This window comes from Lynx rufus, unplaced genomic scaffold (assembly GCF_022079265.1).
Source record: "Lynx rufus isolate CCGP_SWC_20201006 ecotype Redwood Valley unplaced genomic scaffold, mLynRuf1.p SCAF_4, whole genome shotgun sequence".
NCBI lineage: Eukaryota > Metazoa > Chordata > Mammalia > Carnivora > Felidae > Lynx > Lynx rufus.
The window spans coordinates 22,212,654-22,232,428 of NW_025814856.1; the positions used below are offsets into that span (position 1 = coordinate 22,212,654).

General features: G+C 38.4%; 1 protein-coding gene across 1 annotated transcript in view; it reads left to right on the top strand.

Annotated features, from left to right (window-relative positions):
- Positions 1–19,775, top strand: part of CACNA2D3 (calcium voltage-gated channel auxiliary subunit alpha2delta 3) — an 857,341-nt gene that overhangs the window by 242,165 nt on the left and 595,401 nt on the right. Inside the window, exon 4 of the mRNA XM_047096680.1 lies at positions 7,393–7,452. Within this exon, the coding sequence (XP_046952636.1) occupies positions 7,393–7,452 (60 nt within the window). The remainder of the gene's footprint in view (positions 1–7,392; positions 7,453–19,775) is intronic.

Sequence of the window (19,775 nt, forward strand, 5' to 3'; positions counted from 1 at the left end):
GTTGCACTTGGGCAAACGCAGCCTTATCTGTAGAATGAGGTGGCTTTGGTTTGGAAATTGGCTATACTTGTTGATAACAGGCATTAATTTAATCAGCCTCAAATTGATGACAGCTATCTCCTGTGGATACAAAGGTAGTTTGCTTTGATTGTGATCCTGTCTTCTGATGAAAGGTCTAGGCTTATTTTGTCTTGTAAAAGTCTGATGTAGGCTTATGTAATCTGATGGAGCTGGGAAGGGGGAGGAGTGGAGGAAGGGAGGAGAGAGCCCCAGGTACATGCTCGATGTGTTTGCTCTTTTGTTCCGTTACCTGCTTTCTCTGGAAACTTTATAGATTAGCTTTTATAATCTACTTTGAAATGTTTGCTGTTTTTAAAGCAGAAGCAATCTTTGCAGTTTTCAGGCAGAAGGTCATTTTATACAAAATGTTCATTCGTGTGCAACAAAGCTTATTTCTTCTACAGGAACAAAGAAATAATGAAGGCTCCTTAAAAGCTGTTTTTCTCTAAAGAAATGATCATCTTGATAGTTGGTGATTTATATGTGTCATCTCTATTGGAATTGAAAAGTAAAAACATTTGTATCAATAAGGATTACTGAATATTGTGAAGCTCTCAGATATGACTCTAACTGTGGATTTCAGCATTTTTCACTGGGAGGGAAAGCGTTCTTCTTTAATTGTGTCCATCTTTCCAGGTAATTTCCTTTGGCCCTGGTTTATTGCCTGGAGATCTTTCATAGATGTGGCCTCTGTGTAGGTCTCTGAGATGTGGCTGCTTCCGGCACATTTTCTTGCCTCCAGAACTTTGTGCGCAATGTTCCCATGGGCTGGAACACTGGTTCAGCACCTTTCCTTCTTCTGTTTTCCTTTAGAGCACAGCTTGACGTCACTTCTTCTGGGAAGCTTCCTAGCCTACTGGCAGTATTCTTTGTCACTTGTCCCTTTATGTTGCACTTGCTGTTTTCCTCATGTGTGGCCCTCCCCCTTCTGTAAAGCACCTCATGTTTCATGGCTCACTGGTGGTACAAGCCCCACACTTTGGGAAGTAGTGATCTGACTATTCTAGTGCAAAAGCAGCAAAGATGAATCAACACTGTGACAGAGTAGTAAAAACTCCATCCCAAGAACAAAGGGGAAGGGATTTCCATGCCAGAAGGAATGAAAATGTAAGTTTGAACATCTTACACCCCCCCAACTTAATAGTTCTTAAACTATTGATTTCTGACCCCCCCTTTTTTTAAGTTTACTATTTACTTTGAGAGAGCAAGAGCATGAGCTGGGGAGGGGCAGAGAGAGAAGGAGAGAGAGAGAGAGAGAGAGAGAGAGAGAGAGAGAGAGAGAATGAATGAATCTCAATAAGGCTCCATGCTGTCAGTGTAGAGCTCAGTGCGGGGCTTGAACTCTTGAACCATGAGATCATGACCTGAACTGAAACCAAGAGTCACACACTTAACTGACTGAGCCATCCAGGCACCCTGATTTCTGACCCTTCATACAAGAAAGGAGTGTTTGAAATTAGCCCTGGGAACAAATCAATCCCATTTTGTCCAGATTCTCAGAGACACATTTTCATGTGCTGACAGCATTTTAATGAGGGTAGAGATTTTTCATTTTATTTCTGGGATCAATTGAACTTGAAATCTGGGATGCAGATAGGACCAGGGTCTCCTCTGTCTTCGCTGCTGTAGACCATCAACATGCTGAGTTCAAGCCCTGCCCTAAATGGTGCCAGGGTAGCATTACCCCTAGGTGCACACTGATGGGCAAAAGGTGTAACTCTTCCTGCATCAAACTAGCTCTTCAAGCAAAAGCCGCTGAATCTAGTGTAAGGAAAACATGAACCATGCGACACTGGGTATGGTCGTGATGGCAGTGGTACTGTCTTCTGGTCATTCTGTATGGTTATTCTTCTACACCAAGTTTAGTGCTTGTTGGATTTGAAGGAAGTCTCACGTGATCTCTAACCCTGGTATTCTTGACCATTCAGTCGTTAGCTTCAAGTGAGTCATCAGTATAGCCCAAAGCCATGTTAGGGATTACAGGTTTTCCTTAGAATCCCCTCAGTCGAATGTAACCCCCCCTTTTTTTTTTGGAAAAATAATTATGTATTCATTCCAGAAAAAAAGGCAATAAAAATGTAGGTACGATTATTAAATGTACTGTTGCAAAATGAAGCACATTAAGTGCTTTGAAATCTTTGTTAAATTCCAATATCCCATTATAACAGCATTTACAAGCCAGAGCTTTTTAGTTTTAACATGAGAAATAAAAATATCATTTTTCTTTGCTTCTCCATATGGTTTTTATATTTCTGTTTTGCTTTAAGGATTTCTGTCTATAATGGTTCCCTCCTCCGCCTTTCCCCCTTCTTATTAAAATTTTTTTCTTTTCATTTGTACATAATTTGTTCATTCTGATAGACTCAGTAGGAGTCCAGTAGTAAGTTACTATCACATTTTCTCTTACCTTTCCCACTTCTCACTGTACTGTCTTTTCCCCTATTAAGCCAAAATGATCAGGAACAACAAAAACAAAAAATAAAAGATAAAATACAAGTAGAACAACAAAAAAAATCATTTTCTTCTTCTGATCCAGTTTTTACGGTGACTTGGTGTCCTGTTTTCCCCCCTCCTCAACCATGACAGGAAGTTTCACCTCTATAGCTGTCATCTCGATTTAAGTGTTTTGGAGGAGGAGACTGGAGACTGTGTGTCCTGTAGCATCGTACTGATTATACGTGGGGTCACTGTAAGAAGAAATAAGATGTGATTTAAAATGAAACGCTTTAATAACCCACTGTTTCCTTTGGCAGTTTTGCCTTCACCGTAGCTGTAAATAGTGTCCATGGTCCATGGCTTCTAGCATTTCTTATTTATAAAGATGGCTTTTGTTTGTATTTATTTCACTAAAAGGGAAGCGTTCTTTGGAAATATAAAGTCGCTGAAACATACATCACATCCTGAACGGCAACTTTTTGGCTTGTAGATGCTTTGTTCCAAGGCCAGCATGTATATTCTAGTACATTGTTATCATTTTTGTTGAGCGAGGGAATGCTTTGGTGTTAAAGTGGGGAGGATCCGCGGGCGGACAACACTGCTGTTTCCTTGCCTCAGAGCCCGGTTTTGAATACGAGTCTTCAAAGCCATTTTTATTTCCAGTGTTCAGTTTTAATTAAAAACCACATTCACAATTCTGTAATCCCATCTGCAGATCCAAAAGGGGAATTCATACAAGAGAAAATTAACTCATTATTATTAAAAGCACACTGCCTTTCCAATAGGTATAATAGAGTAACAGTTTCCCTCGGGCTCAGTGGTTCCTTATATAATAACTAAAATATTAGCAAATTTTAATTGATTTTTCTTACCTGCAAGCAGTGATCAAACTTATTTTTAAAACATACTTAATTTGATTTAGGTGATAAAGGGATTTGCTTAGGAAAGAGACACTAGAAGCTGCTCTTTTCTACTGGCAAGCATGAGTTGGAAGTTGAATGGTCTTGACTTTTTTGAAATGGTGATTCAATTTATTTTTATAATAGGAACTTTTGTCCCCAGGACTCTGTTTTAGGTAAATTTATGGCACATGATATCCTTCTTTTAAAATTTTTTTCTAATGTTTATTTTTGAGAGACAGAGACAGAGCATGAGCAGGGAAGGGCAGAGAGTGAGGGAGACACAGAATCCGAAGCAGGCTCTGGGCTCCGAGCTGTTAGCACAGAGCCCGATGTGGGGCTTGAATCCTTGAACTATGAGATCATGACCTGAGCTGAAGTCAGACGCTTAACTGACTGAGCCACCCAGGCACCCCGGCACATGATATCCTTCTTAAATAACATTTCTTTTAATTTGTGTGTCTTTATAAGAGTATTTTAGAAGAAAGATCAACTATCCTTTATTCTTTCCAAAAGCTACAAGTTCTTGGTGTGCTGTTTGTCATTACCATTGTGCATAACCGATGAGCTTGTTCTTGAGGATCTTCCCCTGAATTCTCCCATAAAATGTAGGCCTCTCTTCCGGTAGCCCCATACTGCATGAAGTATGTATCCTTTGAAAAAGAGCCCTGTTCGAAAGTACTTAACTTGCTTTCCATGAGATAACTATTATGTGTAGCTGCCAGTGGACCATCTGTTTTTGAATCTTATTTCTTAAGGTCTTGTAGTGAGCTTGATGGTAAAATATCTTCATGGAAACAAAAAATATGTGAGATAAGTTAAAAAAAAAACACGTGGCAAATTTAACTTGAGAATGAACGTAAAAACTGGCCAGCAGGGTACTCGCTGCACCACACAGAGAACAGTGCTTTGCCTTATCTTAGTAGTCAGTACAATAGTATTGAATTGTTTCCAGTTTGTTACCTCCTTGTGCCCTATGACTTGTATTGCAGTGTTTGTGGTTGAACTGTATTACATTTCATGTTATGTTACATATGAATATGTTAAATGGTATTATGATATGCATATATACACAAAGGTAAATGAAATGCTTTTTACTAAATATGTGAAATACATATCATGCTGTGTTCTTTCGTGATAATTTCAACTACCTATTATTTCCATCTTGTTCTCTTATTTGTTGGTATTATGCTGCTTTATTGTTTTTTTCATTTCCAGTTGTTCACTTCTTTCAATATTTTCTGTCTTGGTCATCATGAAATTTTATTTGTTCTTATCTTTTTGTCATTTGTACATGTCATTAGCATTTCTTCTCTGGATTCTCGGAGTATTTAGATATCATGAAACAACCACTTCTGTGTATTTAAGTAAATACGTAATCAAAATGCATGAGTTTGTTTTTTTTTTATAATGTAAGTGCTCAGACATGTATATTTATGTGTAAATATATATTCATACACGTTCTATAAACCTCAATATGAAACTGATTTCATGATACATACACAGAAAATCTAAATCTGTTACAAAGATTAAAAAGATTTTTTTTAAGGTTTATTTATTTTTGAAGGAGAGAGAGACAGAGCGTGAGCAGGGGATGGGCAGAGGGAGAGGGAGACAGAGAATCCGAGGCAGGCTCCAGGCTCTGAGCTGTCAGCATAGAGTGTAACACGGGGCTCAAACTCAAAGGCATGAGATCATGACCTGAGCAGAAGTCAGAAGCTTAACCGACTGAACCACCAGGTGCCCCAATCTGTTACAGAGATTAAGAGAATAAGCTCTCTAGGGGCGCCTGGGTGGCTCAGTCGGTTAAGCCTCCGACTTCAGCTCAGGTCATGATCTTGCAGTCTGTGAGTTCGAGCCCTAAGTCGGGCTCTGTGCTGACCGCTCAGAGCCTGGAGACTGTTTCAGATTCTGTGTCTCCCTCTCGCTCTGACCCTCCCCCATTCATGCTCTGTCTCTCTCTGTCTCAAAAATAAATAAACGTTAAAAAAAAATTAAAAAAAAAGAATAAGCTCTCACAAATACATCAATTTCTTGTATCACTGTCTGTCACTCATCTGTCGAAGTGCCTTTGCAGACTGCCTTTGCAGACTGGGTCATGTGATTCCCGGTGGCTGACATACTTCATTGTCTATGATGATTCTAGGAAGACTGTGATGCAATGAAAGGTTGGGGCCAATGGATCCAATCTACATAAATAGTGTCTCTTCTTAATTTTTCTTTTCTTCTGTTTCTCATCCTCTCAACTGTATGCTTCTCCTCTAGAAAGCACATACTGTCTTATAGTGAAAATACACATGTACACAGATTTTAAAAAGACGAATGGAAGTTGAGAAAACTTGGAGAGCTGGTGCATATCGTTAATCAAGGCAGCAGGGATGTATTCAGCTCTAAGATGAATGCTGTTTTTTTGCCAGTGGTTCTCAAACTTTAGCAGCTTCCAAATCCCCTGGAGGGCTTGTTAAAACGGATTTCTAGGCCCACCCTCAGGGCCTCTGATTCTGTAAGATGGGATGGGGCATGAGAACGTGCATTTTTCACACGTTCTCGTAAAACTGATGCTCGGGTGGGGGACTGCCCTTGGAGTAGCCCTGTTCTAGGGTCACTGTTTCAGGTGTTTCCAATGAGGAAACCAAGGCCTGACAGGGGAAGGGGCTTGAGTAAGATGTAGTGGGTTGTATCTAGGCTAGGGTGAGAACTGGGTCTTCTGGCTGTGGCTCTGTAGTGTTCTCCTGGGATCTGTTCTTTGATTCTCCAGAGAAGGTGAAGCCCCTTCCTGACTGTCTAAAGAAAGTGTGGGAAGCCAGATTTGCCCTCCCAGATTCCTGTCTGTGGGCAGCACTGTCTCTGGCTGACCTATCTCTTTGCATGTTCTATGGAGAGAGCTTAGTGGTCTGTATTGGTGCCTAATGTTACCCACATATATTTCAACCTCTTCATTTCCATATCCAATTGAATAATTATTCATGGAACATTTGTCTGTTGATTTGTAATCATTTAGAGATTAATACCCGTGTCACCATGTTTCAAACATGGCCTATTAAACTCAGGTCTGTGTTGTGCCAAGAAAAAACAAGTTAAAGACAGCACAGGTTACAAGAGTAACCAGAAGGAAAACAGAAATGGCTGGATTTTTACTTGGATCTAAAGGTTTTGCTTTTAGTTCAATGAAATTTTAGTGAAATATTATCTCACTAAGTGAGTTTTCTGCAACATCCTCTAACCTACGTTTTCAACTTAATGTTGGCAAATTCAAATTAAAGTAAACATGATTTTGATAGTTGACTAATTGCCTTCGAATGGAATTTCATGAAATTGTTTTCATAAGAATATGGATTGGTTGAATTTAATTGGCTAAGAAGAGTAACAAGAATTGTATATTTAAAGGTTCTGGTTATTGATCTAATTTCAGCGATTTTCTTACTGGGATGCAGATGGTCACAGTGGCATTGATGTACCATAAATCCAAATAATTGTCACCTGATAATTACATACTAGAACTGGGTGCAGAAATAATTGCTTTGAATGAGTGAGGGAATTAAAATCAGTAGTATTTCCCAAACTGAAGGGGGAGAAAGTTAGCCCACGTAGTGTTGGACTCAATTCAGTTCAATAAATCTTGTGATGAAGAGAAATCTATATCTAAGGAATCACTCTTCTAGGTAGGTTTTGTCATTCTTATTGGGCCTCAAGGACCAGTGTCTTTGAGTTGTTACAAATTGCTATGAAAATGGATGCAGAGCACGTGTGCATTTATACACACATAACAGTAAATGTTTGCTAGAAAAATTTGATTTAATGATGAAGGCAAAACCCAGATTTTGACACTGATGTTACTGTCTCCAGTTTCATGGGAGCAAAGGGACCAAGTCACAGTGTACATGCCATGATGCAGTCTGTCATCTGGGGGCAATGGAGAAGCATTTGCCTTTTTACATTGTTGGAATGGGGTCTGGGCCACATTTCTGATCCTTCACGTTGCCTTCTCTCTTTTCAGCGTCTTGTGGAGGCTGCAGAAGAGGCACATCTGAAACATGAATTTGATGCAGACTTGCAGGTAACTGATTATAGTTGAGTTAAATTTTTTGTGTGTTGGCTGCAGAACGAGAAACACTAGGTATAGCAAAACACCAGCTTTCAGTGAGAGAGACTTTCAGGAGGATGCTATGCAGTTAAAAATAAGCCTGTCCATTTCTTGACAGGGCAGGGTGGTGATCCTCGACAGTTTTCTACCCTGACAGTTATAGTGAATGATAACACACACTCACGTACATGCACGTAACCAGATTTTGACAAACCCCTCCCCAGTTCTGGAGGACTTAACCAGTCAACTAACAATAATAAGCAGAACTCCTAATGGTATACTGATAAGATGGACAGCTTTGGACAGCAGAATATTAGCAAATCCCACTTCCCCGGCTGCATTTTAGGTGACTGAACGCAAAATTGTGACGGATGTAATCTTGAATTGGCTGTTATATTATATCTAAAAATTAAATCATTCACTGACATGGCATTTGAACATCTAATTAATAAATTTCTTTCAGTGGCTTTTACATCCAACTATGACACACTTGCATTTGGCAGAGAAGGATTTTGATGTTGCCATATATATATATATATATATATATATATATATATATATATATATAAAGCATATTAAAAGGCATCAAGGGAATTGAATAATACCTGGAGATTCCTTTTGGTCCCTCTTGAAGGAAATTTTATCTGTATTGTCAAAATGAATTCAGTGGTGTTTACCCCCTGCTAAGCAGACAGAAGGAATGAATCTTAATCCTTAAATCTGTACTTTGCTAGAGTGCATCTCCTTTAGTGGCATGTGGTCACAATTAGGAAGTAGTGTTTATTTTGGTATGTTTTCATTTGTTGGAAATGACAAAGGCAGATCTAAGTATTCAAGCACAAAAGAGGTGGTGATACCAAAGGTAGCCTTTGGCTGTATCTCTGTTCCATGGATGTCCCTCTTCATCACTCCCCATCTATGGGTAAAAAAATGCACACTCAAATGGGGGTAATGGAGGAAAGCTTAATAAAGGAAGTATTTACAAAGGTATGGTTCTTCTTCTATGGGATTATTTACAAAGGTATGGTTATAGAGAAACCAACAAGCAGTGATGTTCTACCCCAGGGTAAGCCACCCTCCTAGCCTGAGGAACATGAGTGGGGAGTGGTTTCCAAAACCCAGGAAGAGTAGCTGTATGGAAAGGTTATTTGATCGAGGGGTGCGGCCAGTTGTGGTGAGCTAGAAGGGTGGAATTTGGGGGGATAATACCCCAATAACAGTATCTAGCCTTCTGATATCTTGCTGGTACCCACCATTGACTGAATCCAGCTATTGAAGTGGTTGATGTTGTTCTGTCTTCTGAAGCATTTGAGCTAGGTGCATAAGGGTGAAGAATTGGTCTGCAGGGGAAAGAGAAACTATCAACCCCCACCACTTGGTAGTCATTTTCAGGCATAATACCAACATATGAAGCAAATAGAGCCAGGACGGTAGCCAAACAAAAGAGATTCCAGGGAGAGGTGGAGAAGTGCTGGGGACGATCAGTAACAGTAGGATAGAGGTGGAGAGGCCAGCCCAGCTCTTTGGGCTAAGTTGCAGGAGAAGGGGCAGAGGAGTCAGCTGAATGGGGCAAGAAGCACCTTGTTTCCTACAGTCACACCTCCATGGCAGCCGTAGGAAAGTCCAGAGGCTATTTACTGGCCACATTTATCTTCAGCGTGCCTCCTCTTCACACAGTTTGGAGTTCCTAGAGTGGGCCAGAGGGACTGAATGGAAGCATCAGGAAGCAACTTTGCAACTGTGAGGATTGTAAGGACCTCTTGAATGTGTTGTCAAGAGAAACTGTCTCCTTCTCCTGGGGAATATTCTGGTTGTAAATTACAGAAACTCATATCAACTCAAAAGAGATTACCATGTTGAATAAGAGTCCCTGAATCCACTGTAATAAGATGTAAATAAACAAGAAGATATAAATAGATAGGTAGATACATAAATAAATGATAAGGGAAAGCTTTTACAGTAGAATACCAACTAATAAATATAGAAGAAATAGTGGAGATAGAAGATTATAGTAATAATTCAGGCAGGAATCTTTAATGGATGCTAAACCTAGTATGAAAGAGTTTGATGAAGAACAGAATATTGACAATTTCAAAGTATCTGCCCACAAATTACTTACTAATTACAAAGGGGAATATAGCAACTTTACATGGAGAAACCTGGCAGACACTTCCTTAAACAGGTAATCAAAATTAATATCACTGATGACAAGACAAAGGGACATCAAGTGCCTCCTGATGTGTGTTGAGCCTTAGGACAGCATCCCTATGTAGAATTCTTGCCCAGAATGTGTAACCTGAATCTAATTATAATAAAACATAAGACAAATCTAGATTGGGGAATATTCTACAAAGCAACTGGCTAGACTCTTCAAAAATTCCAAGGTCAAGAAAGACAAAGAGGGGCACCTGGGTGGCTCAGTAGTTTAAGTGTCTGACTCTTGATTTTGGCTCGGGTCATGATCTCATGGTTCATGGGTTCGAGCCCTGCATTGGGCTCTGCACTGATGGTGTGGAGACTGCTTGGGATTCTCTCTCTCCCTCTTGCTCTGCCCCACCCCTGCTCGCTCTCTCTCTTGCTCTCTCTCTCTCTCTCAAAATAAATAAACATGAGAAAAAAAAAAAGACAAACATTGAGGACTTGTTCCAGACTAAAGGACATGAAAGACACATGACAATGAAATGCAATGCTTGATCCTAAATCAGATTCAGAACCCAGAAGCAAAGATTTGAAAATGGACCCTGCATTAGATGATAATAATGTATCAATTTTCTGTTGAATTTTCTGATTTCTGTGTATTGTGTTTATGTAAGAGAATGTCCTTTTCCTTGAGTTTTTCTGGAGCAAACATTTGCACCCACTGGTCCAAGAAATGAGTTTGTAGGAGAGTGAAAAAGATTATTGGAAGTCAGGACTAGTTTGGAAAATCTGGTGTTGATGGCTCATACAGTCAATTTTATTCTGAGATCAGTTGTCTACAAAACACGAGTGGGCGAGAGAGGGAATAATTTAATGACTTGAGAGGGTTATTTATCCTTCAGCAGAGAACAAATGTTGTGTGGTTTAGGTCAACTAACCTAGAGACACTCTTTTTTGTCCCTTGAAAGCTAGTGTTCCCTTCAAGAGTGCTCTGACTTCCTATTAGGAAGCTTTATAGTGGAATTCTGGTGTAGCAAACAGATTCCCTTGTCAAATGTGGTGCTGTAAGGATAAATGCAGCATTGGCATCTCTTTTCAAAAAAAAAAAAAAAAAAAGAGTGACCGAGAAAAGAGCCTTTGGAGTGTTACAGTTTTTGTTCTCTTGGGAACAAAGAAGGGGAGCCCAGTTTTTCCTCCCTTGGTCATCTGTTTTGTATAAGGTACAACAGAAATATTAGGGGCTACATTTGTGGTCTGAACTAGAGTAGAGGTTAAAAAAAATCTGTCAGTATTACAGAGTATCATTTACTACCTGGACCTCAGACCTTGGTGAAATCTTCTCTGGCTCAGAGTAAACCATGTGTGCTTTTGCGAGAACCTATAAGAGAGAGGCCTTTGAGAAAATGGATGTGCATGGAAGAATGTGTGTCTTCTGAGATGAAGGTTTTGAAGCCGGGAAGCTTCAGTGCTATTAAGTGCAGGTCTTAACAGCTTGGATGTCAGCCTTGTTGCTATCATCGAGGTAGCAGGTCCGTGTATGGGCTCTGGGTTTATAGCTACGACAGTCCATTAGAGCTGATCAATTGTTAATCTGGGTTCCACTGACCTCTTGGCAACCCCTGCCAGTGGATTGTTTTTATCAAAAAAATTTCAGACTACCATCTGCTCACAGTGAGATAATGCTAAGGACGTCCCTGTGCTATTAGCTCAGGAAGAGCAGAGGGAGCTGGGGGGTCTGTTTTCCTACAGAAAAAATAAAAGTGCTTTTGTGAAATTTCCTCAACTTTGTAGCTTCAAGTTGTAGCTCCCTCCTCTTTGTTCCCTACATAGAAAAGAAGTGATAAGGTCTGCCTCTTATTTCAGGTTAAATTGGAGCCTTTGCCTCGTTGCACCATTCAGGAGCTTTGGAAGTGAAGAGTTTGTTTTCCATTGGTAGAATCATCAAAAATTACCACAAGAAAGTCATGTGTCTTTTATTGTCAGGATTTTATTTTTCATTTAAATTTTGTCTTACAGTTTCTCTAGAGGTTTAACATTTTTCTCATGGGCTTATGGCCTTCACATCATCAGTGTCCTTTGTAAGGTCCGTAAACATAGAATTAACCGTTCTTGACAAAAACTGTACTGGGGCAACAGGTAAAATACAACGTTGGAAGGGTAGCATGTGTGAACAGCCCACAATGCAGTGTCCTCCATGGAAACCAGACCTGCCTGGTCGTCTTTAGTGGCTGGAAAACTTGACTGTTGACACTGGGGTCAGTTCAGCCCTCTGGCTTGTCCCTCTCTATGGGAGGCCTGTGGGTTCTAGATGGGTCTTATCTTGGTTTTGTCCTTTATTCTCTGGTATCTCTCCCTTTGGGCAACTTATAATTGATATGAACAGAGGCTGTGTTAAAATGGCATCTTTGCTTTTTTATTTTGTGCTTTGAATTAACATAGGTTTTTTTTTTAAAATATAAAGCTTCTATGAGGTTGATAATTATAATGTGAAGAGTTGAAGAAAAGAACCTGTGTCTTAATTATCACATGTGATTATTGTAGTGTTTCATTATTTTGATGCCAAACCCAACTGGAGTTGGGGAGAGAGTGGTGGGAGCAGACCATAGGCCGGGTTATCCTGGCTACTAATGAATTTCCGGAAAACTAGGTCTACATATATAGTAGAACTTGGAGAGAATGCTTCTCCCCAACCTTGCTTACTCTTTCTTTTTGGGTTTTTCCATTGGCAGCGAAGAAGATGGAAAAAAAAAGTCCTTTTGACAGTTTACTAAAAACCTGCTTATCTTTGAACCGCAAACATATTTTCTTTGAAAGCTGTCTCCAATAAGTGCCAATTGCACAGAGCTGGTGCACAGCAGAAAAAAAAAAATGTGGTTTTGAATTGTGTATCCTGCAGAAGCCTTTTCCATTGCAAAGTTTTCTATAATAATTTTTCTTTGTTATTTTGTAAGTAATAGGAAAATAAAAAGCCTGGTGATATGCAGAAGGATAACAAAAGTGTAAGTGGGAAGGAACTGGGGAACGGAGTGTCTTGAACGTCCCTCCTTGTCATCCTCAAGCCTCAAACACCTACCTTGCAAACACCGTGGACTGACTTCAACGTTGGGGTGAGGGATTTGGAGTGGGAAGGATGCAAAAACCATGAGGGGAAATCACCCAGCGGTTGGGCTGGTGGGACGCCAGCCTCCATACTTGTGGGGCCGCTTCCCACGGCCACCTCCTGGCCACCCCTGGTGCAGCATGAGGTCCCTGCTGAGGGAGACCCAGGTGAAGGATGGGGGCCCGTTTGGGAGCCCCAACATCCTCCGCTGTAGGCCACCTGTGTCACCATTCACTGGGAGGAGGAAGCCTTTCCTGGAAAGGATTAGGAAGGGCAGTGGAGCAGCAGGGCAGACCTGTCCTTTTCCCTGACAGTCTTTCCCTGCTGGCCAGTGAGGCATTGCCCTGGGGAAACCCGCACGTTGTGGACGCAAGCCAAGGACGGCTTTAGTAGAAGTTCTTCCCGAGCGGAGGAAATCACAGTCCTCACGGGCTTTTACAGTTATTCCTGACAAGCCCCAGTCTATCCTCATCCTTTTTGCCTGAGCAAGGGGTTGGCTTCTTGCAGAGGGAGGAGGTGGAGCACAGAAGCCCAGGCCCCGGAATTAGAAAATGATGCTTTTCATAGAGGTAGCGAATTGACTTTCTGTGCATAAGCAAGAAGGAGAGGGGTCACATCTATAGGAAAATAAATGAAAACGGAAGGAGATTTTCACACTTCCTATTAAAATAAGTGTTCCCTCCACCTCTGCCACTTTTTTCTGATCTAACTTCTGAGAACATGCCTATTGTTGTTTTTTTTTTTCTTTCTTTTTATCAGCTTGGCAGGGGGTCACAGTTAGTCTGCATTTTAAGTTATTACATTGGGATGTTTCTTAGGGGCCACATGTCATTTATGCACAAGACTGATGTGTAAATAGTTTCCCAAGAATCCTTAAATGTGAACATTCTGAAATCAAAGTCACTCTGTGTACACAATTGTATTTGTTCATTTGGTTAGAATGTTATGACTTTACATAAGGTCAGGGCATGATTGAGCTTTGTGTTAATCAGTTGTCTGGTAGTCACATGTTATACACAGGACCCTGACTGTTGGTCATGTGGAAGTGGAAGAAGAGGTGGCAGGTGGAGCCTCAGCTTGACCCAACACAGAGAGCCTTGACCTAGAGATCTTGAAATGTAGGTTCTAGTAGTTCTTGTCTACCCAGACCATTTACATGCTCAAAGATCTGCTACTGTGGTCTCTTTGCTCATCCATGAAATGATGTACTTGTAAGGTCTAGATGATTTCTAAGATTTTATCCATCTCTCATGGGCTGTGATAATTCAACAAGTAATTGTCCATAACCTCCTCTGTGTCAGGCACTGTGCTATGCATATGGCCACGAGTGCTAAGCCGATGCTGTCCCTGTTCTCACATAGCTCACCATCTAACAGCAGTGACTGATATTAAAACTGTGGTGACATAAATAATTATTACATTTGAATCTGATAAATGACATGAAAGAGAAGTACAGGGCATTATCGCAGTGCACAGCTAGCAGACCTCCCCAAATCTGCGCACCTAGTTCAAGGGACCTTGGAGCAAAGACTCATCCGAGAGTGGGCCTTGATTGAGTGGAGATTCAAGGTTTGCCTCCATCACAGCTAGAAGAAATGTCTCCAGACACAGAGAACCCATAATATCTTTATTTTCCATAAGTGCAAAATTAAAATTATTTGATGTTTTCCGTATAATAATTTTCTCACTTCTGAACTCTGATGATACTTTATTTTTGCCTCTTTTTTGATGCTTACCATTTTCTGTCCTGTTAATTTTATTCACGTATGTCTATTTTTTGCTTAATTTAACATTTAGGACTGAGTACAGGACTGGGTACATGTTAGACCTTGTTCTAGGTTGCGGGACTTCCACAAACTGAGATGCGACCCTTATAACCCAGGAAAATTCTAATCTACCTTTTTAAATGTATGCATGTGTATGTATGCATAGTGTGTGTGTGTGTGTGTGTGTGTGTGTGTGTGTGTGTGTGTGTATGGTTGCTATAAGGATTACAGTGAGCATCCTTAAGTGTACAGTGTATCTAGATTTAGTGTATGAAGTACCACTTCACCTGGAAAAAGAACTTTTCACCAGTGTAATTCTACTTAACTACCATTCTTTGTGGTATTATCATGTATTGTACTTCTATGTGTTATAAATACCATAATAAATGTTATTTTTATTTTGCTTTATTTTTGGTTTAATCAGCTATTTCCAAAAAAAAATTAAATAAGAAGAAAGATAGCAATATATTTACCCACACATTTTCCATTTCTGGCACTCTTCATTCCTTCCAATGGATTTGAGTTTCCATCTGTTATCATCTTCAGGCTGAAGAACCTCTTTTAGCTTTTTTTAATTAAAAAAAATTTCTTTTTTTGCATTGCAGGTCTGGGAGCCACAACTTCTCTCAGCTTTTGTTCATCTAAAAATATCTTTATTTCACCTTCAGTTTTGAAGGGTAATTTTGCTGGTTATAGAATTTTTATTTATTTTTTTTAGCACTTTGAAGATATAATCCCATTTTATTCTGATCTTTAATGTTTTAATGATATGTCAGCCATCATTTTTATCTTTATTTTTTTATCTTTTTTATCTATTTTTATCTTTATTCCTCTATACAGTAAGTCATTTTTCTTTGCTACTTTCATGACTTTTCTCCTTATCTTTGATTTTCAGTATACGGTATAGTATGATAAGTTAATGATGTTTCTAGATGTGATTTTCTTTGTATTTATTCTCCTTGGAGTTTCCTGAGACTGTTGAATATTGTCACCATGTTTGAAAAATTTTTAACAATGTTTTCTTCAAAATTTTACTTACCCCATTCTCTTTACATTTCCTCCTGGAACTTAAGTCACATCTATGTTGGATTGCTTAATATTGTCCACAGGTCATGATAGCTCTTTTTATCATTTGTTTCCAATCCATGTTCTATTAATTAGTCTCCAGGTTCACTAAGCCTTTCTTCTGTATTCTCTAATCTGCTGTCAAACTCCTTGATTTTATATGTTGTATGTTTAGTTCAAGAATTATCTTTTTTTTTTTAATTTTTAAGTTTATTTTGAGAGAGAAAGAGAGAGCATACAAGTGGAGGATGAACAGAGAGAGAGGGAGAGAGAATCCCAAGCAGCTCCACACTGTCAGTGCCAAAATCAAGAGTTGGATGCTTAACCAACTGAGCCACCCAGGTGCCCCAGTTTGAGGATTTTCACGAAATCTTTTTTATAATTTCTCTTTCCTGCTGAAATTCCTAATCTATGCACTGATTATAGTCATGTTGTTGTTTTATTTAAGTCCTTAAACATACCTAAGAGCTGTTTTAAATTTCTTCTTTGGTAATTCCAGCACCTGAGTCATTTCTGTTGACTCCTTTTTTCTTTTGAAATGAGGGTTTTTTCCCCCCTTATTCATGTGTCTGGTGATTTTTCATTGTATGCTGGACATCATAATTATATCTTTGATTTTTATAAATTTTCTCATCATAACTTAATTTGATCCATGTAGTAGGTGTTCTAAAAATAGCAAATTTATTGAATTTGATTAAATTAGTAGGAAACACTTATTGAAGAGATGAAGAGACAAAATTATATATCATTATATAGCAGGAAAGCCTCCAGTGATTTGATATTCTGTATTCTAACATCACCTAAACAGTGAGTACAACGACTTCTTTGTTCCAAAAGTACCACACAAGATCATTTTCTAGCTGAAAGAATAAGTGCATTTTTGTTGATAAAATTAAACTGTAAATTTTGTTTCTCAAAACCTTATCATTTTTATAGCTTAATTATCTTAGTACAATTATGTGTTCTAAATCCAAATAAAGGTGTTAATATTAATAAATTTAAAGACAAAAAAATGGAACTCAATAGCAAAAATAATTGGTTTTGTTTGACCAGTCATCTTACTTTATAGATCAGAGGGGGAAAATTGCATTATTTGCTCCTTTCAAAGTTATTTTTTATTTGCATGTACATTTCCATATTAGTGACCTTCTTTTTTCTTTGCTACTTATGTGTTTAGAAACTCTGTGTCTTTAATTTAATTTCATTAACAATCTAGTAAAATGCCTGTGTGTTTTCCTCATTGTCCTAGTTTTCCTTGTTACAACATTCTTTTTTTCTATCATGACCATCTATATCTCAAATTGTAGGTAATAATGGTTATGGAAATGTGAATTACTGCTTTTGAGAGCACTTTCTTTCATACCAAAGTCATTGGTTCTTTTGTGATTCTTTTAACTTTTGGATTTTCTCAACTGGCATTTCTCAAAGCTGGGAATATTTACTTAAGATAAATATTTGTTTAAGACACATTTGTTTTAAATAATATATTTTAAACACATGAAACACCACCAGTTTAAACTTTATTGACCATTCCAATTTACAAATACTTTTAAAATTTAGTTAATTATTTTCACATGCACAATCTGATTGTGGTGTTTCAGACATCAGCCAGTTTGGCTAAAGGGGACATTTTGGGACACTAGGGCCACCTTGGTATATCCACAATAATGTTAGGTAGACACTTGGTGGTTCTGTTAATCATAATATTCAGAGTCCCACAGAACATTTACAGAAACCTTAGTGTCTTTCATTAAGATAGCTAACTGCAGAGGTCATTGGCAGAACCCAGAAATTATTTTGGATCTTTCTCCAGAAAATTCTTTGGCAGCAGTGGCAGTGTCCTTAGGTTGCTGATTTTTCACCAAGGATCTTTGTGGTCTAGGCATTTGGCAACTGCTATCGATTTTTTAAAGTAAAACATGAACTTGGTGGCAATCCAGAAAGTAGGCAACTCAACAGAAATTTTCTGATCTCACTTAAGCCTGTTGATTAAGCACCTAGTATATACACAGGTGAATTAATTCTCACCTTTTATACTTTCAGGTTAGTTTGTGATGTGGTTTTCATAATGCATACAACATGGATGGATTTCCCTTATGTATATGTTTCTAACTATATCAGTAAAGTTATGTTTAATGGTTTCTATTAAATCCTTATATCTTATTAAGAGATTTTTGTTTTTCATTTCATAAGTTTCTGGGTCAGAATTTACCAGAATTTATCAAAGGATATGGTAATCCAAATTCTTCAAATTGAAATTTCTTACATGACTGACAACTTTAGGACATTTCTCCTTGCTGGTTAATAAACATGAATAGAATATATTAACTATGATAAGAATAATAGACACAAGTATGTATTAAGTGCAGGCACTGGCTTAAGTGCTTAACAGACATTATTTCATTTATTTTCCTTTCCATGATTCTGTGAGTTAGATACTGTTATGATCTCTTTAATATATGGAGAACCAAGATTGAGAGATGACGTGATGTGTCCATGGTTTTACAACAGTGAGTGAGTGAGCCAGAATTCATACCCAAGTCTGATGGCCCTAAAGACCAGTAAGTTATGTGGGGTTATGGAGCCACAGGTTTTAATATTGACCTTAATTTTCACTGGACAAAATCTTGTAAGGCAACAAATTTAAGATGAAAGTTATCATGGGTTATTGAAAAGGTCTGTCAAATTCTTCAAAAAGAAATATTTTAGAGTGGTAAATTCTGACCCAGAAACTTATGAAATGAAAAAAAATCTCTTAATAAGATATAAGGATTTAATAAAAATGATCAAACATAACTTTACTGATATTGTTAGAAACATAAACATAAGGGAAATCCTTCCTCACCTGGAAATTAGATCTATCCTCTGCACTGTAACCGCTGTGACCTTTTAAGATGTAAATAGGGTCAATACATATTTGCTTATTACGCTTACACTGTTCTCATACTTAGAATACAAAATGAGCTCTCCATGTACCTACAGAGTACTACACACTCTACTCGAGATGTGCATTAACAGGCACCTCCAACTGTGTCTTTGTGCCTTCTCTGCCCGACTCGTTTTCTTCTTTTCCTTGAGCACAGCAGTAGGGTTTGCTTGTTTGTTTTCTGTCTCCTCCAGAAAAACATGAGCTCCATGAGGGCAGGCACCTGACTTGTGGTTGATGTCCACAAGTACTGATTAGAATTAATTGAAATTTCTAATGGTAATATAATTACTAAAATCCACAGCTGACTGGTGATCACTAGGCTTGTGCATTCTTAGTAATTCTTGAAGCTGTCATCTGTTTATTTTCATTGGAAAGAAATTTGGTCCTTTCTTCAAATAAATACTAATGGCTTGACCAGAAGTGATTTAATTATTGCTGTAATATTCAAAGATGTTTTCATATATTAATGGCAGCCATTTATTGAAAGAGTTGGCTTTTGATATCACTTGTAATAAATTCATGAATTTGCTAATTTTCCTCCTGCAAATAATAGTTTTCTGCCATTCAATATGTGGTTACAAATATATGAATATGCTAATTAAGTATAAACTAGACAATTAATTATATTTATTGAATATTGTATTAAATGAATACTTACCAAGTTATTTTATTAAACAGGTATGTACTTGTAGAAAAACATGTTTAAAATTGGAAAGGAGAAAATTTAGAAGGGAAACATGCTCTTAAAACTTGGGTTTCCTCTTTGAAAAGGAAATCATCTGAATCTTTGTGTCTACCAGAAAGTGAACTTCTAACATTATCATCTCCTTGGAATACCTGTAATAGCTGTAACAGTCAGCCAGCCCCTCATGAAAAATCCTAGATCTCGTTGCACTTGTCTATAGCAAAATAAAATAGCAACGAAATAAATAAATAAAATTGAAAACAAAACAACCTTTCTCATGTTGGGGTAGTCATTAATGGTGGGAAAAAATATTCTTCCTTTAAGTATTTCATTAGGTAGCCAGCAGCCTGGAAGTTTTGCTCATCAGCTGTGTGACCTCGGGAAAGTCATGTGTCCTGCCAGACCTCATGTTACTCTGTGTCACTGGGGACAGGGGTGTTGCTGGCTTGATTTTCCTTCCTGATCTAGAACTACCTAGGTCAATAAGGTTGTGACATTTCACATGAGAAGGATAGCAATCATTTGTCCTTAGGTTGCATGCTCATTCTTTTAGGGAATCCAGCAACTTCTAAGCATAACCATTGTTGTAAGGGAAACATCTCTGAGAATAAA